This window comes from Homarus americanus, unplaced genomic scaffold, assembly GCF_018991925.1.
Source record: "Homarus americanus isolate GMGI-L3 unplaced genomic scaffold, GMGI_Hamer_2.0 scaffold20930, whole genome shotgun sequence".
Taxonomy (NCBI): Eukaryota; Metazoa; Arthropoda; class Malacostraca; order Decapoda; family Nephropidae; genus Homarus; species Homarus americanus.
The window spans coordinates 3,320,566-3,335,715 of NW_024748502.1; the positions used below are offsets into that span (position 1 = coordinate 3,320,566).

Consider the following 15,150-nt stretch of genomic DNA (forward strand, 5'->3'; position numbering starts at 1 on the left):
AAGACGTTGTCTGCATCCCTGGAGCGTGAAATTGTCACTCCGAAGGGGGGGTTTCACCAGTAGAGTGGGGTCGGGGAAAGTGGGAATCAAAAAACAAGCAGGTCCTGGGAAGTAAAATTAGTTGCTCAGGACAAGGGGTAAAACAGGACCAGGGAAGAGTAGGTTTAAATGTATACTATACAAACAGTAGGAGCGTTAGAAATAAAATAGACTTGCTGAGAGCGGTTGTATGTACCGAGAATGTAGACGTCATAGCAATCACCGAAACTTGGATGAATCTGGCGAGCAAAATTTTTTTATCAGAGTACCACATAGAAGGGTACAACCTTTTTCAAAAGGACAGGGAAGGTAGGAAGGGGGGAGGGGTCGCACTCTTCGTCAAGGATACATTAAAATGTTGTACTAATAATTCAATAAAGGGTGAAATAGGAACCGAGTCTGTGTGGGTAGAAATCACGGAAGGAAGAGAAAAACTAATTATGGGAGTGATTTACAGGCCCCCAAGTCTTAGCAAAGAAGCAGCTCAGCCCATATGGCAGGAAATGAGTAGGTCAGCAAAATATAAAAACCTATGCATTATGGGGGATTTCAACTTCAGAAATATTGACTGGGACAACATTGTAGGCGACTATGAATCTGAAGACTTCCTCGACGCAGTACAGGACAATTTTTTGAAACAACTAATTACAGAACCTACTAGAGGTGACAATATATTAGACCTAGTATTAACAAATAAAGAAAATATTATCAGAGATATCACAGTAGGGGAAGAACTAGGTAACAGTGATCACAGAGAAATCAGGTTCACCCTAAATTGGGAAACGAAAAACAATGACAATATTGTCAGAGTCCCAAACTTTCGGTTGGCGGATTATCAGGGGTTAAGAAGGTACCTAGATGAGGTCACCTGGGAACAGTCACGTCAGTTCCCAGTAGGAAGTGGTGAGGTCATAGATGACACAACAATTAATCATGACTATAATATATTCACCAGTATACTACATAAAGCACAAGAACAAAATATACCATACAGAAAAATTAGGTCAAATAAGAATGAGCCAAGGTGGATGACCAGAAAACTTAAACATGACATAGGAATAAAGAAAGAAATATATAAGAAATTAAAGGGAGGGGAGGAGCAGCTCAGAAACAGGTATAATGAACTATCTAGGAATGTTAAGAAAATGTAAGGAAAGCAAAGAGAGACTATGAAATCAAAATAGCAAGAGAATCCAAGGCGAATCCCAAGGGATTTTTCCAGGTATATAGGACAAAGGTCAAGGACAAAGTTGGGCCCTTAAAGTCAGGGAGGGGAGAATTGATAAATGGCAGTGAAGACATGAGCAAAGCATTAAACAGCTACTTCTTATCAGTTTTCACAGAAGAAATTTGCCATGAAATTCCGGAGGTGGAACTGATATTTAAGGGAAAGGAAGAAGAGAAATTAAAGAATATCACTATCAGAAAAGAGGATGTTCTTAAGAAGATAAATAAACTAAAGAACACAAAATCCCCAGGGCCGGATGAAATTTTTCCTCGAGTCTTAAAAGAGTGTAGGGAACAGATTAGCGGACCCCTCGTAAATTTATTTACAAAATCATTAGACACTGGAGTTGTGCCAGAGTTGTGGAAACAGGCGAATGTAGTACCCATATTTAAAAAGGGAGACAGAGCATCAGCGTCAAATTACCGGCCGATCAGTTTGACGTCAGTAGGGGGGAAATTTCTTGAATCAATTATAGCAGATAGCATCCGATCGCATCTAGAGAAAAGCAAATTAATCTACGACTCTCAACATGGGTTTACAAAGGAAAAATCTTGTCTAACAAATCTGCGGACGTTTTTTAGGAAAGTCTTTGAGGTAGTAGATAATGACGAAAATTACGATGTTATTTACTTAGACTTTAGCAAAGCATTTGACAGAGTACAGCATCAGAGGCTTCTGAGAAAAATTAAAGCTCACGGTATCGAGGGAAAAGTTTTAATTTGGATAAAATCATGGCTCACAGATAGAACGCAGAGGGTCAGCGTAGATGGTGTTAAATCTGGAGGCGCCGTAACCAGTGGGGTTCCTCGAGGGGTCAGTACTAGGCCCACTCTTGTTCACATAATCTACACATAAACGATTTAGATACTGAGATCAGCAGTGACATAAGCAAGTTTGCGGATGACACCAAAATAGGGCGGCAAATTAATTCAGGGCAGGATGCAAATGCATTACAGGAGGATCTAAATAAACTGCAGGGGTGGTCTGAAAAATGGCAAATGAAATTCAACACCAGCAAGTGCAGCGTACTTAATATTGGAAGAACAAATACTTATAATGTATACAGCCTGAACAACATCAACCTAGAGAAGTCGACTTGTGAAAGAGACCTAGGGGTACTTGTATGCCCGGACCTACGGCCTAGAAAACAGTGCGTTAATGTTCGAAACAAGGCAAACAGAGTATTGGGTTTTATATCTAGAAGTGTAAGTAATAGGAGTGCAGAGGTCTTATTGCAACTATATCTTGCGCTAGTCAGGCCGCACCTCCATTATGCGGTTCAGTTCTAGTGCCCCTATTATAGAATGGATATAAATTCACTAGAGTCGGTGCAGCGAAGAATGACAAAAATGATTCCGGGACTTAGAAACCTTCCATATCAGGATAGGTTAAGGAAACTTAACTTGCATTCCCTAGAAAGACGAAGAGTGCGGGGAGATATGATAGAAGTATTTAAGTGGGTGAAAGGAATCAATAAAGGGGATATAGATAAAGTTCTTATAATATCCGAGCAGGATAGGACTCGGAGCATCGGATTCAAGTTGGATAAGTTTAGGTTTAGGAGGGAGATAGGTCCCCTTAAAACTACGACAGGAGAAATGACTGATGATGAGTTAGAAATGTGTAGTACGTTAAATAGTCATTTTCGTTCCGTATTCACAAATGAAAACCTAGCACAGTTTCCAGAAGTTCATAAGGTATATAACGACAGTATAGAAAATATGTTGATGAATATCAATATTACTAGTAACGATGTGCTTAAAGTAATTAACAAAACTGAAGTTTCATAAATCGCCTGGTCCAGACGAGGTATATGCTAGAATATTAAAAGAATGTAGAGATGAGTTGAGTAATCCATTAGCAAGTCTTATTTAATGTCATTAGAATCGGGCCTAGTGCCAGAAGCTGAAACTTGCAAATGAAGTCTGATTTTCAAAAGGTGATAAATCAATTGCATCAAATTACCGTCCCATTAGTCTCACGTCAATCATAGGCAAGTTGCTAGAGTCAATTATTGCTACGAAAATCAGAAGCCACCTTGAAACATTCAACTTGATTCATTCTTCTCAGCACGGGTTCACCCAGGGACGTTCTTGTCTCACAAATTTGCTTAGCTTTTTCTCAGAAGTATATGAAGTGGTAGATAATGATAAGTCATATGATATAATTTATTTAGATTTCAGTAAAGCATTCGATAGAGTCCCTCATGAGATTGATATGAAGAAGGTAGAAGCACATGAATAGGTGGATCAGTATTAAAATGGATTAGGTCATGGTTAACTGGTAGGAAACAAAGAGTCAGCATAAATGGATTAAAGTCAGACTGGGGTGCGGTCAAAAGCGGAGTTCCCCAGGGATCTATATTAGGCCCTCTGCTGTTTGTTATATTCATTAATGATCTTGATTTAGGCATAACTAGTAGGATTAGTAAATTTGCAGATGATACCAAAATGGGGAGAGTGATAAATTCAGACAGTGACCTTGAACACCTTCAAAGAGATCTAGATACCTTACATGAGTGGTCAGTAGACTGGCAAATGAATTTTAATACTGATAAATGCAAGGTACTACAGATAGGGAAGACGAATACAAACGTTAAGTATAAACTAGGTAACACGGAAATAGAAAAACCTGGCTTGTGAAAAAGATCTAGGTGGTATTTGCATAGCAAACGACTTGAAACCTAGAAAACAATGTAAATAGCGTTCGCAACAAGGCAAACAGGATTCTGGGTTCATTCAGGTCTGTGAGTAACAGAACTGCTGACGTTATCTTGAAACCTTTACTCTAGCATTAGTGAGGCCACACATGGATTATGCGGGTTCAGTTCTATGTGTCCTATTATAGAATGGACATAGATTCTTTGGAGAGTACAAAGAAGAATGACAAAAATGATCCATAATATTAGAAACCTTCCATATGAAGAAAGACTAAAAAGCTTAGGCTTACATTCATTAGAGAGGCGTAGAGTTAGGGGAGATATGATAGAGGTGTACAAGTGGGTAAGTGGGATTAACAAGGGTAAAATGGAAGATGTTCTGAAGCTCAGTAATAACGAAATAACTAGAACAAATGGCTTTAAATTAGATAAATTCCGATTCAGAAAGGATATAGGCAAGCACTGGTTTGGTAATATAGTTGTGGATATGTGGAATAGGCTACCGAGTGCTATAGTAGGATCGGGGACGCTAGGGAGCTTCAAGACGAAGTTGGATAGGCACATGGAAGTGCTGGGATGGGTGTGAAAGGGATCTGCCCTGTATGGGCCAGTCGGCCTCCTGCAGTATCCCACTTTCTTATGTTCTTATGTTCTTATGTTCTTATAGGAAGAAACTGGTTCACAAATAGGGTGGTGGACGAGTGGAACAAGCTTAGCAACTTTGTAGTTAGTGCGGGAACTCTGGAAAGTTTCAAAAGGAGGCTAGATAGATTCATGGATGATAGAGTGGTAGTAACTCTCGACAGGAGCTGCCATGCACAGGCCAACCGGCCTATTGCAGACTCCTTATTTTCTTATGTTCTTATGTTCTCTGAAGTCGCACAATTGGGATGAAGCAGCAAGGAAAGGATGACTTCAAGACGTTAATATATTTCTAATCTATAAAAGACGAATATATATATATATATATATATATATATATATATATATATATATATATATATATATATATATATATATATATATATATATATATATATATATATATATATATATATATATATATATATCTTGATAAAATCACACAGGAAAAGGGAAACAACGGAGCACCTTAGCTTTCGTCTTTATTCAAGACATCTTCAGTTGCCTCTGAAGATGTGAAGAACGAACTAAAAATATCAAAATTTATCTTATCATTTACATGAAATATATATATATATATATAATATATATATATATATATATATATATATATATATATATATATAGCGGGATTTAATGTTGATATATATATATATATATATATATATATATATATATATATATATATATATATATATATATATATATATATATATATATATATATATATATATAAGCTTTGTGCTTGAATTCAATTTATGACTTTAGAAGGTAAGACCATCAACACTATTAGTCATGTGTCAATTAGTTCATTTTGTAGAAGACGAAAAATATATGTGGGTGAAAGCAAGTAAATATATACTATACATTGTATACTGTTGTATCTTCAGTCACACTGCAGAAAACCAAGTCTTTTGTAATTCGTTATTGGACAGGGGTCTCCTTTCAACACGACATAAAAGACACTCTAATATTTTAATATCACAAAGATATATATTCGGCAGTGATCCTGCATTCAGCTGGCAGGAAACTTCACTCAGCTTACTTCAAGGGTCACCGTGTCTGTTGCGGAAGTTCACTTTATATTTGTCTTAACGGGAGCGAATTCCTGTGGTAGTAGAGATTGGGGGAGAAAAAAGATTCGATCTTTATAAATCAAGATAATATCCATGATGCACTAAAGGCATCTGGCTACAGCTAGACCTGGCTAATCTGTGTCATAGTGGCGAGTGACCTACGTATTGCACCAAGCTCTATCTTCCAACTTTTCCTGTCGATTTTCTAAGCTTCGGGGGAGGAATGATTTATTTCTATTTCTGTATTAAACTAATTTATATTATTTTCTTGGATTATATCAGCGAATTATGGAAGGAAAAAAGTTAAATCGACGATAACAGAACAATCATTGGCTGACCATATAAGTAACATACCATATGTATACTATTAGGTATTGCCAGTGTTTGAACCAAAATTAAGTCCTCTTGGGTATTACCAGCGTCAAATACAAGATACCCACTACAATATTGTTAGCACTACACCAAAACAGTTCCACATTCTGCACTTCCAAACCTGCCCTAAGGCAGCTCCAATATTAGGAATTTCTATACTTGTGGTCCATTGTATCATGCCCTTTAATTAAATAACCTCATTCTGTGGCCTAAGAAAAGTCCGACATTGAACTGTTGTACAATTCTGCCTAAAACAAGTTCGTCGCTTATAGATTGATCATTCTTCTAATTAAAGATAAGTGGGCCCACCCATAGGTGTCCTGCTATTAGATAAATGGCGGGAAATAGATAAGATTTAGAGAGGCGTTCCACAACGACAGCGATTCCTTCGTCCCTACGAACGGAATCATAAACTTTAAATTCGCGTTCAGTGCGAAGGAGACACCTCCGGAAGGAACCTCTCTGAATTCAATAATAGTTTTTCTATCTATTACCCTACACATCTTCAGGTGAGAAAGGGCAGGATGGTTCCCTGTCTGATAATGCATAGTTCTTCATTATACATCAATACAGACCAGTGAATCCCTATTGCTAATCAACGGGAATAATCAAACTTAATCATCTCGAAATTTTAACATCTCACTTTTAAAGATAAAATGACTCCTAGTGGCTAGTATGAAACCAATTCTGTGCATAACTTCATGTTTGATTTTTTATTTCAAAAGATAATTATTGCGTAGAATGAGAATGAGTAAAACAATGGAACTTTTAATGATTTTCAAAGCATGTAAATTTTGGTGGCATTTTTATATGACTACATTCTATTCAGAAGGAAATATTAGTAGCCAGCAAGACTAAAGTGTTCAATATGAGATCTGATGGAAGTAGCCAGCTAGACTAAAGTGTTTAAACATAGGAGCTGATGGTAGCAAGCAGGACTAAAGTCTTTAGTGTGGGAGCTGGTGGTGAACAAGACCGGTGTGCAGTATTTAAAGAAGCTATGATGGTAGTTACCAAGATAATAGATAGGAACAATGCGACAAGTATAATTCAAATTGATATCAGGTGACGAGACAAAGTTTGTGTACAGTGAAAGCTGATGGATAAGGGCAAGAGGAATGGTGATGAAAAATGATGGTTGGTGATAAGACAAGAGTGTTTTGAGTAATCCTTGAAAATACGGAACGGGAATTACTGGATATGGTATATAATATTTCACAAAAGATAAGTGAGTGGAGAAATGATGCAAGGCGACCTCTGACCCAGCTTGGAGAAGGTCGTGCCCGATCGTGCTCCCGTTAGAGACCAAGGAAAATGGCCGCTTTGGATCGTTGTGTCGTGGGGGAAGAGGAGGAGAGTGTGGGGAAAGACGACCTCCTTGCCACGCTGTTAAGGCAGCTGGGGCAGTTGAGGAGTGAGGTTGACACTCTAAAGGGGGAAAATGAAGCCCTCAGGACGGAACTCCTTCAGGTAGGTGTCCTGCCTAGCATGACACCTGCGAAGGAGGAGCAGGCGTGGAGAGTGGTTGTCTCCAAGGGGACTAGGGTCAGGCTCAGGAAAGCTGACCAGGGTGTGGAGTGTAGTAACCCTTACCAGGTGCTGCAGGAAGCTGGAGAGGAAGAGAAGAGGCAGGACGGTATGGATCAAGGAGAGGAAAGGGCAGTTGTACAAACCCTGCCCACAGGTAAGGTCGTGGTAGTTGGTGACAGCCAGGTGAGGTTTATGGATAGGGCTTTTTGTGCGAGAGATATGAAACGTAGGACTAGGGTGTGTTTTCCTGGGGCTGGGATAGGGCATGTAGCCAAGAGGTTAGACAGGGTTTTGTCAGGGGAGGGTACCAATCCAGTAGTGTGTCTTAGTGTGGAAGGAAACGACATAGGTAAGGTTAGGAGTGAGGAACTTTTCAAGAGGTATAGGGAGGCGCTGGGGAAGATTAGAGATAGGGGAGGGATCCCGATAGTATGTGGTGTCTTGCCTAGAAGAGGGGTTGGTCGTGAATGGCTGTCCAGGGCAATTGCTATAAATTGCCGACTGGAAAAACATTGTGCAAACAATGGTTGGGCATTCATTGATAACTGGCAACGATTCTATGGTAACGACTACCTGTACTGTCGCGACGGAGTACACTTGTCTCGTGAGGGGGTAAAGACGTTGTCTGCATCCCTGGAGTGTGAATTTGTCACTCCGAAGGGGGGGTTTCGCCAGTAGAAAGGGGTCGGGGAAAGTGGGAGTCAAAAAACAAGCAGGTCCTGGGAAGTAAAATTAGTTGCTCAGGACAAGGGGTAAAACAGGACCAGGGAAGAGTAGGTTTAAATGTATACTATACAAACAGTAGGAGCGTTAGAAATAAAATAGACTTACTGAGAGCGGTTGTATGTACCGAGAATGTAGACGTCATAGCAATCACCGAAACTTGGATGAATCTGGCGAGCAAAATTTTTTTATCAGAGTACCACATAGAAGGGTACAACCTTTTATAACAAGGACAGGGAAGGTAGGAAGGGGGGAGGGGTCGCACTCTTCGTCAAGGATACATTAAAATGTTGTACTAATAATTCAATAAAGGGTGAAATAGGAACCGAGTCTGTGTGGGTAAAAATCACGGAAGGAAGAGAAAAACTAATTATGGGAGTGATTTACAGGCCCCAAGTCTTGTCAAAGAAGCAGCTCAGCCCATATGGCAGGAAATGAGTAGGGCAGCAAAATATAACAACCTAGGCATTATGGGGGATTTCAACTTCAGAAATATTGACTGGGACAACATTGTAGGCGACTACGAATCTGAAGACTTCCTAGACGCAGTACGGGACAATTTTTTGAAACAACTAATTACAGAACCTACTAGAGGTGACAATATATTAGACCTAGTATTAACAAATAAAGAAAATATTATCAGAGATATCACAGTAGGGGAAGAACTAGGTAACAGTGATCACAGAGAAATCAGGTTCACCCTAAATTGGGAAACGAAAAACAATGACAATATGGTCAGAGTCCCAAACTTTCGGTTGGCGGATTATCAGGGGTTAAGAAGGTACCTAGGTGAGGTCACCTGGGAACAGTCACGTCAGTTCCCAGTAGGAAGGGGTGAGGTCATAGATGACACAACAATTGATCATGACTATAATATATTCACTAGTATACTACATAAAGCACAAGAACAAAATATACCACACAGAAAAATTAGGTCAAATAAGAATGAGCCAAGGTGGATGACCAGAAAACTTAAACATGACATAGGAATAAAGAAAGGAATATATAAGAAATTAAAGGGAGGGGAGGAGCAGCTCAGAAACAGGTATAATGAACTATCTAGGAATGTTAAGAAAAATGTAAGGAAAGCAAAGAGAGACAATGATACCAAAATAGCAAGAGAATCGAAGGCGAATCCCAAGGGATTTTTCCAGGTATATAGGACAAAGGTCAAGGACAAAGTTGGGCCTTTAAAGTCAGGGAGGGGCGAATTGATAAATGGCAGTGAAGAAATAAGCAAAGCATTGAACAGCTACTTCTTATCGGTTTTCACAGAAGAAATTTGCGAAGAAATTCCGGAGGTGGAACTGATATTTAAGGGAAAGGAAGAAGAGAAATTAGAGAATATCACTATCAGAAAAGAGGATGTTCTTAAGAAGATAAAGAAACTAAAGAACACAAAATCCCCAGGGCCGGATCAAATTTTTCCTCGAGTCTTAAAAGAGTGTAGGGAACAGATTAGCGGACCCCTCGTAAACTTATTTACAAAATCATTAGACACTGGAGTTGTGCCAGAGTTGTGGAAACAGGCGAATGTAGTACCCATATTCAAAAAGGGAGACAGAGCATCAGCGTCAAATTACCGGCCGATCAGTTTGACGTCAGTAGTGGGGAAATTTCTTGAATCAATTATAGCAGATAGAATCCGATCGCATCTAGAGAAAAGCAAATTAATCTACGACTCTCAACATGGGTTTACAAAGGGAAAATCTTGTCTAACAAATCTGCTAACGTTTTTAGGAAAGTCTTCGAGGTAGTAGATAATGACGAAAATTACGATGTTATTTACTTAGACTTTAGCAAAGCATTTGACAGAGTATCGCATCAGAGGCTTCTGAGAAAAATTAAGGCTCATGGTATCGAGGGGAAAGTTTTAAATTGGATAGAATCATGGCTCACCGATAGAACGCAGAGGGTCAGCGTAGATGGTGTTAAATCTGAGTGGGACCGTGTAACCAGTGGGGTTCCCTAGGGGTCAGTACTAGGCCCACTCTTGTTCATAATCTACATAAACGATTTAGATCCTGGGATCAGCAGTGACATAAGCAAGTTTGCGGATGACACCAAAATAGGGCGGCAAATTAATTCAGGGCAGGATGCAAATGCATTACAGGAGGATGTAAATAAACTGCAGGGGTGGTCTGAAAAATGGCAAATGAAATTCAACACCAGCAAGTGCAGCGTACTTAATATTGGAAGAACAAATACTTATAATGTATACAGCCTTAACAACATCAACCTAGAGAAGTCGACTTGTGAAAGAGACCTAGGGGTACTTGTAAGCCCGGACCTACGGCCTAGAAAACAGTGCGTTAATGTTCGAAATAAGGCAAACAGAGTATTGGGTTTTATATCTAGAAGTGTAAGTAACAAGAGTGCAGAGGTCTTATTGCAACTATATCTTGCGCTAGTTAGGCCACACCTCGATTATGCGGTTCAGTTCTGGTGCCCCTATTATAGAATGGATATAAATTCACTAGAGTCGGTGCAGCGAAGAATGACAAAAATGATTCCGGGACTTAGAAACCTTCCATATCAGGATAGGTTAAAGAAACTTAACTTGCATTCCCTAGAAAGACGAAGTGCGGGGAGATATGATAGAAGTATTTAAGTGGGTGAAAGGAATCAATAAAGGGGATATAGATAAAGTTCTTATAATATCCGAGCAGGATAGGACTCGGAGCAACGGATTCAAGTTGGATAAGTTTAGGTTTAGGAGGGAGATAGGAAGAAACTGGTTCACAAATAGGGTGGTGGACGAGTGGAACAAGCTTAGCAACTTTGTAGTAAGTGCGGGAACTCTGGAAAGTTTCAAAAGGAGGCTAAATAGATTCATGGATGATAGAGAGTGGTAGTAACTCTCGACAGGAGCTGCCATGCACAGGCCAACCGGCCAATTGCAGACTCCTTATTTTCTTATGTTCTTATGTAACAAGGATAACTTGAAACAATGTTATGCCCAAAGATAACCGGAGTGAAAAATAACAATATTTAACGAGACCAGGTATATGTGTAGTAAGGATATACAAAACACGAAAAATGAAAGAATAAGGGAACCCGCTGTTTTTGAGAGTAAAGTGTGGGTCTATAAAGTACAAGACATACAAAACTTTAATTCATATTGTAGTAAGTACACGGTATGATTATATATATATATATATATATATATATATATATATATATATATATATATATATATATATATATATATATATATATATATATATATATATATATATATATATATATATGAACATATGGAGGGCAACAGCCGTAGGTCTAACCTAACTAAGCTGGACGGGCCTCCGTTTGGAGGTTGGCTTAGAAATGACCAAAATATCAAAAATTAATCTTGGTCGGCAATGGTCACGTTATCTCCCCTCGCGCATGATACAGAAGTTTTGGTTAACTATGCTATTTGAGTTGTTTTCTGCAAAATTCCAAAAAAAGATATACTGTATTTATATAAAATATTGTTTGTAAGTTGTACTTCTTGATCTTTTCCTTCTATTACTTACTGCTTATCTTATGTGTTCACATCAGCTACTCCTGACCAAATTATATATTTGTCTGATATTTGCTTTTTAAAATGAATAACTCTTATTTTTGCGGAACAGCACCGACAAAGCCGTGCCCTTATAATGTGTTCTCCACAGCACCATGTCTCCTTCCCTGGCGTAGATGATTACTAAAAACCATCACAAACACTAACTTTCCACCAGCCAGGAAAAATAAGACACGTTCTTTGATTTCCGATACCACATGGCGGAAGACTGGGTCCTTTTAGAACTTGGTTGCAGTATAGAGATGATCATCTGGGCCTTGGTGGTGAGCGTGGATTATGTGGGCAGTGCTGCAGGGGCGGGTGGTGGGCGTAAGGGCGGGAGTGAAGATCTGAGGCAGCGTGGGCGGCAGTCTGTTGGGCGGTGGGCGGGCTGGTGAGGCCGGAGACATGAAGGACTGCGGGAAGGTGGCGAGGGGCCTGGGAAGTAAGAAAACATCTTTCTTAAACGCTACTACAGCTAGTACTGTACTCAGGTGTACTGTCTAAAAGTAACTGATACCCTATGGTGGATATAGGCAAGCACTGGTTTGGTAATAGAGTTGTGGATATGTGGAATAGGCTACCGAGTGCTATAGTAGGATCGGGGACGCTAGGGAGCTTCAAGACGAAGTTGGATAGGCACATGGAAGTGCTGGGATGGGTGTGAAAGGGATCTGCCCTGTATGGGCCAGTCGGCCTCCTGCAGTATCCCACTTTCTTATGTTCTTATGTTCTTATGTACTTTATGTGTGTAACCTCTATTGTACTAACACCATCATATATATATATATATATATATATATATATAAATATGCAAGTAAATCACGGTATGTGCGCGTGATCTAGGTATATGCTGATAACCACAAGGAAAGAAGAAAACACGAAGTTCCCAAGCGCTTTCGTGTAATTCACATCTTCAGGGGTGAGTACAAACTAAAGAGAAATACAAACCAAGGTGTATATATACAGAGGAGGGTGAGACCAGGTCCACAATGGTCAGGTATTACGTAATGACCCTACTAATCTTTAAATAGCACACAACGATTGGTGGTCAGGTCAGATGGTAAGGTGACCCGACCTTCTCACCTGGTTACAAATCTTCTTAATTACAAAATTGTCCAGTTTGTACATGCCATTACTCAAATTCATGTTGAATGCTTCGGTATGTTTAATAAGACTAGATTCTATGATGTTCCTACTATCAATTGATTTACAAGGTAATATTGAGGAGGCATTATCCCAGTCAATGCAATGCTTGTTATCCCTCAAATGAACAAACGGAGCATTGGATTCCTGGCCTGTCCTAACACTGTATTTGTGTTGTTTAATTCTAGTTGCAAGATTTTTACCTGTCTGGACTAAGTAAAACATATTACATTCCTTGCAAGGAACTTTATAAATGCAACCAATTGTGTTGTTGGGGGAGTTCTTGATTAACATTTGTTTAACAGTGCATGAGTTTTTAGATGCCACATTGACGTTCCAGGTTTTTAGTTGTGAAGGAATGCGTGTGTGTTGGTGTACGGATTAGTGAATGTCATGATTATGACCTGACCAAGGATTGCAATCCCTGGTCACACTCATAAGGTCGAAGGGTTCAAGTCCTGGCTAGTGAGATCGTTGATTATATGTTGAAGTCCGCGTGCTAAATGATATATATATATATATATATATATATATATATATATATATATATATATATATATATATATATATATATATATATATATATATTTCATTAGCCCAATAGCACGCAGACTTCTACATACAATCAACACCTCAACCCTGGTGGTCCAGCGGTTAGCGTTCTCAGGTCACAGTCATGGGCTAGTGGACCGTGGGTTCGAATCCTGGCGGGTTGAGGTGTTAATTGTATGTAGAAGTCAGCGTGCAATTGGGCTAATGAAATATATTTGGATCCTCGTGTTTCGAAGCCGGATTTAGTAAAACGTTACTCTGACCACCTTCGTGATACGGGTAGTCCCCATTAGAGGTTCACGGCGCAATAAGCTCGTTGAGCAGGCTTTGTGTGAAATATAACAAAGTCTAGGACTGCTTTTAGTATCCTGGTGGTCCAGCGGATAGCGTTCCCCGGTCACAGTCATGGGCTAGTGGGCCGTGGGTTCGAATCCTGGAGGGTTGAGGTGTTGATTGTATATATATATATATATATATATATATATATATATATATATATATATATATATATATATAAAACAAAGAGGTATGTCTGTGTGTGTGCCCGCACGAGAATCTCGGAAACTACTTTACCGATCTGTAGTGATGATGGATTGTGTTATATGTAGTGATGATGATGGATGGTGTTATATGTAGTAATGATGGATGATGTTATATGTAGTGATGATGGATGTTGTTACATGTAGTGATGATGGGTGGTGTTATTGGTAGTGATAATGGATGGTGTTATATGTATTGATGATGAGTGGTGTTATATGTAGTGATGATTAGACAATAAAATAATAACAGTTAAAGCTAAAAAAATATACTTTGCTGTACCGTTGTAGTGGATTTTACATACATCGTTATTGAACTATTGATGGAAGAAGAAGTTTTGGGGACTGAACAGCACGCTCAACTCTTAAACTGCCTCTCATTCTCCCTCACAATGAGAATCCAGTGTGCAACATCAAAAAGGGATCGGCATAGGCAAAACTCTTAGAAAAATGCAGCCTCATAGTCTGGGACAAGTGATCGTGGGCCCTTCGTGCCCGGTTGCGAGTCCGGTGGCACAGTTTACCGAGGTTGTTATAATCATGGTACTGGTTGTTATAATCATGGTCGTGGTTGTTATAGTCATGGTCGTGGTTGTTATAATCATAGTCGTGGTTGTTATAATCATTGTCGTGGTTGTTATAATTATGGTCGTGGTTGTTATAATCATAGTCGTGGTTCTTATAATCATGGATGTGGTTGTTATTATCTTAGTCGTAGGTGTTATAATCATGGTCGTGGCTGATATAATCATAGCCGTGGTTGTTATAATCTAGGTCGTGGTTGTTATAGTTATGGTCGTGGTTATGATCATAGTCGTGGTTGTCATAATCATGGTCGTGGTTGTTATAATCATGGTTGTGGTTGTTATAATGATGGTCCTGGTTATCATAATCATAGTCGGGGTTGTTATAATCATGGCCGTGGTTGTTATAATCATGGTCGTGGTTGTTATAATCATGGTCGTGGTTGTTATAATCATAGTCTTGGTTGTTATAATCTAGGTCGTGGTTGTTATAGTTATGGTCGTGGTTATGATCATAGTCGTGGTTGTCATAGTCATGGGGGTGGTTGTTATAATCATGGTCGTGGTTGTTATAATCAT

The 15,150-nt window shown here is 39.2% G+C and overlaps 1 protein-coding gene across 1 annotated transcript in view; it reads right to left on the minus strand.

The window, feature by feature from the left end:
- Nucleotides 1-11,535: 11,535 nt before the first annotated feature.
- LOC121880313 (BEN domain-containing protein 4-like) overlaps nt 11,536-15,150 on the minus strand; it is a 46,043-nt gene continuing 42,428 nt past the window's right edge. The window contains exon 3 of the mRNA XM_042387473.1: nt 11,536-12,251. Within this exon, the coding sequence (XP_042243407.1) occupies nt 12,053-12,251 (199 nt within the window). The 3' untranslated portion in view covers nt 11,536-12,052. The remainder of the gene's footprint in view (nt 12,252-15,150) is intronic.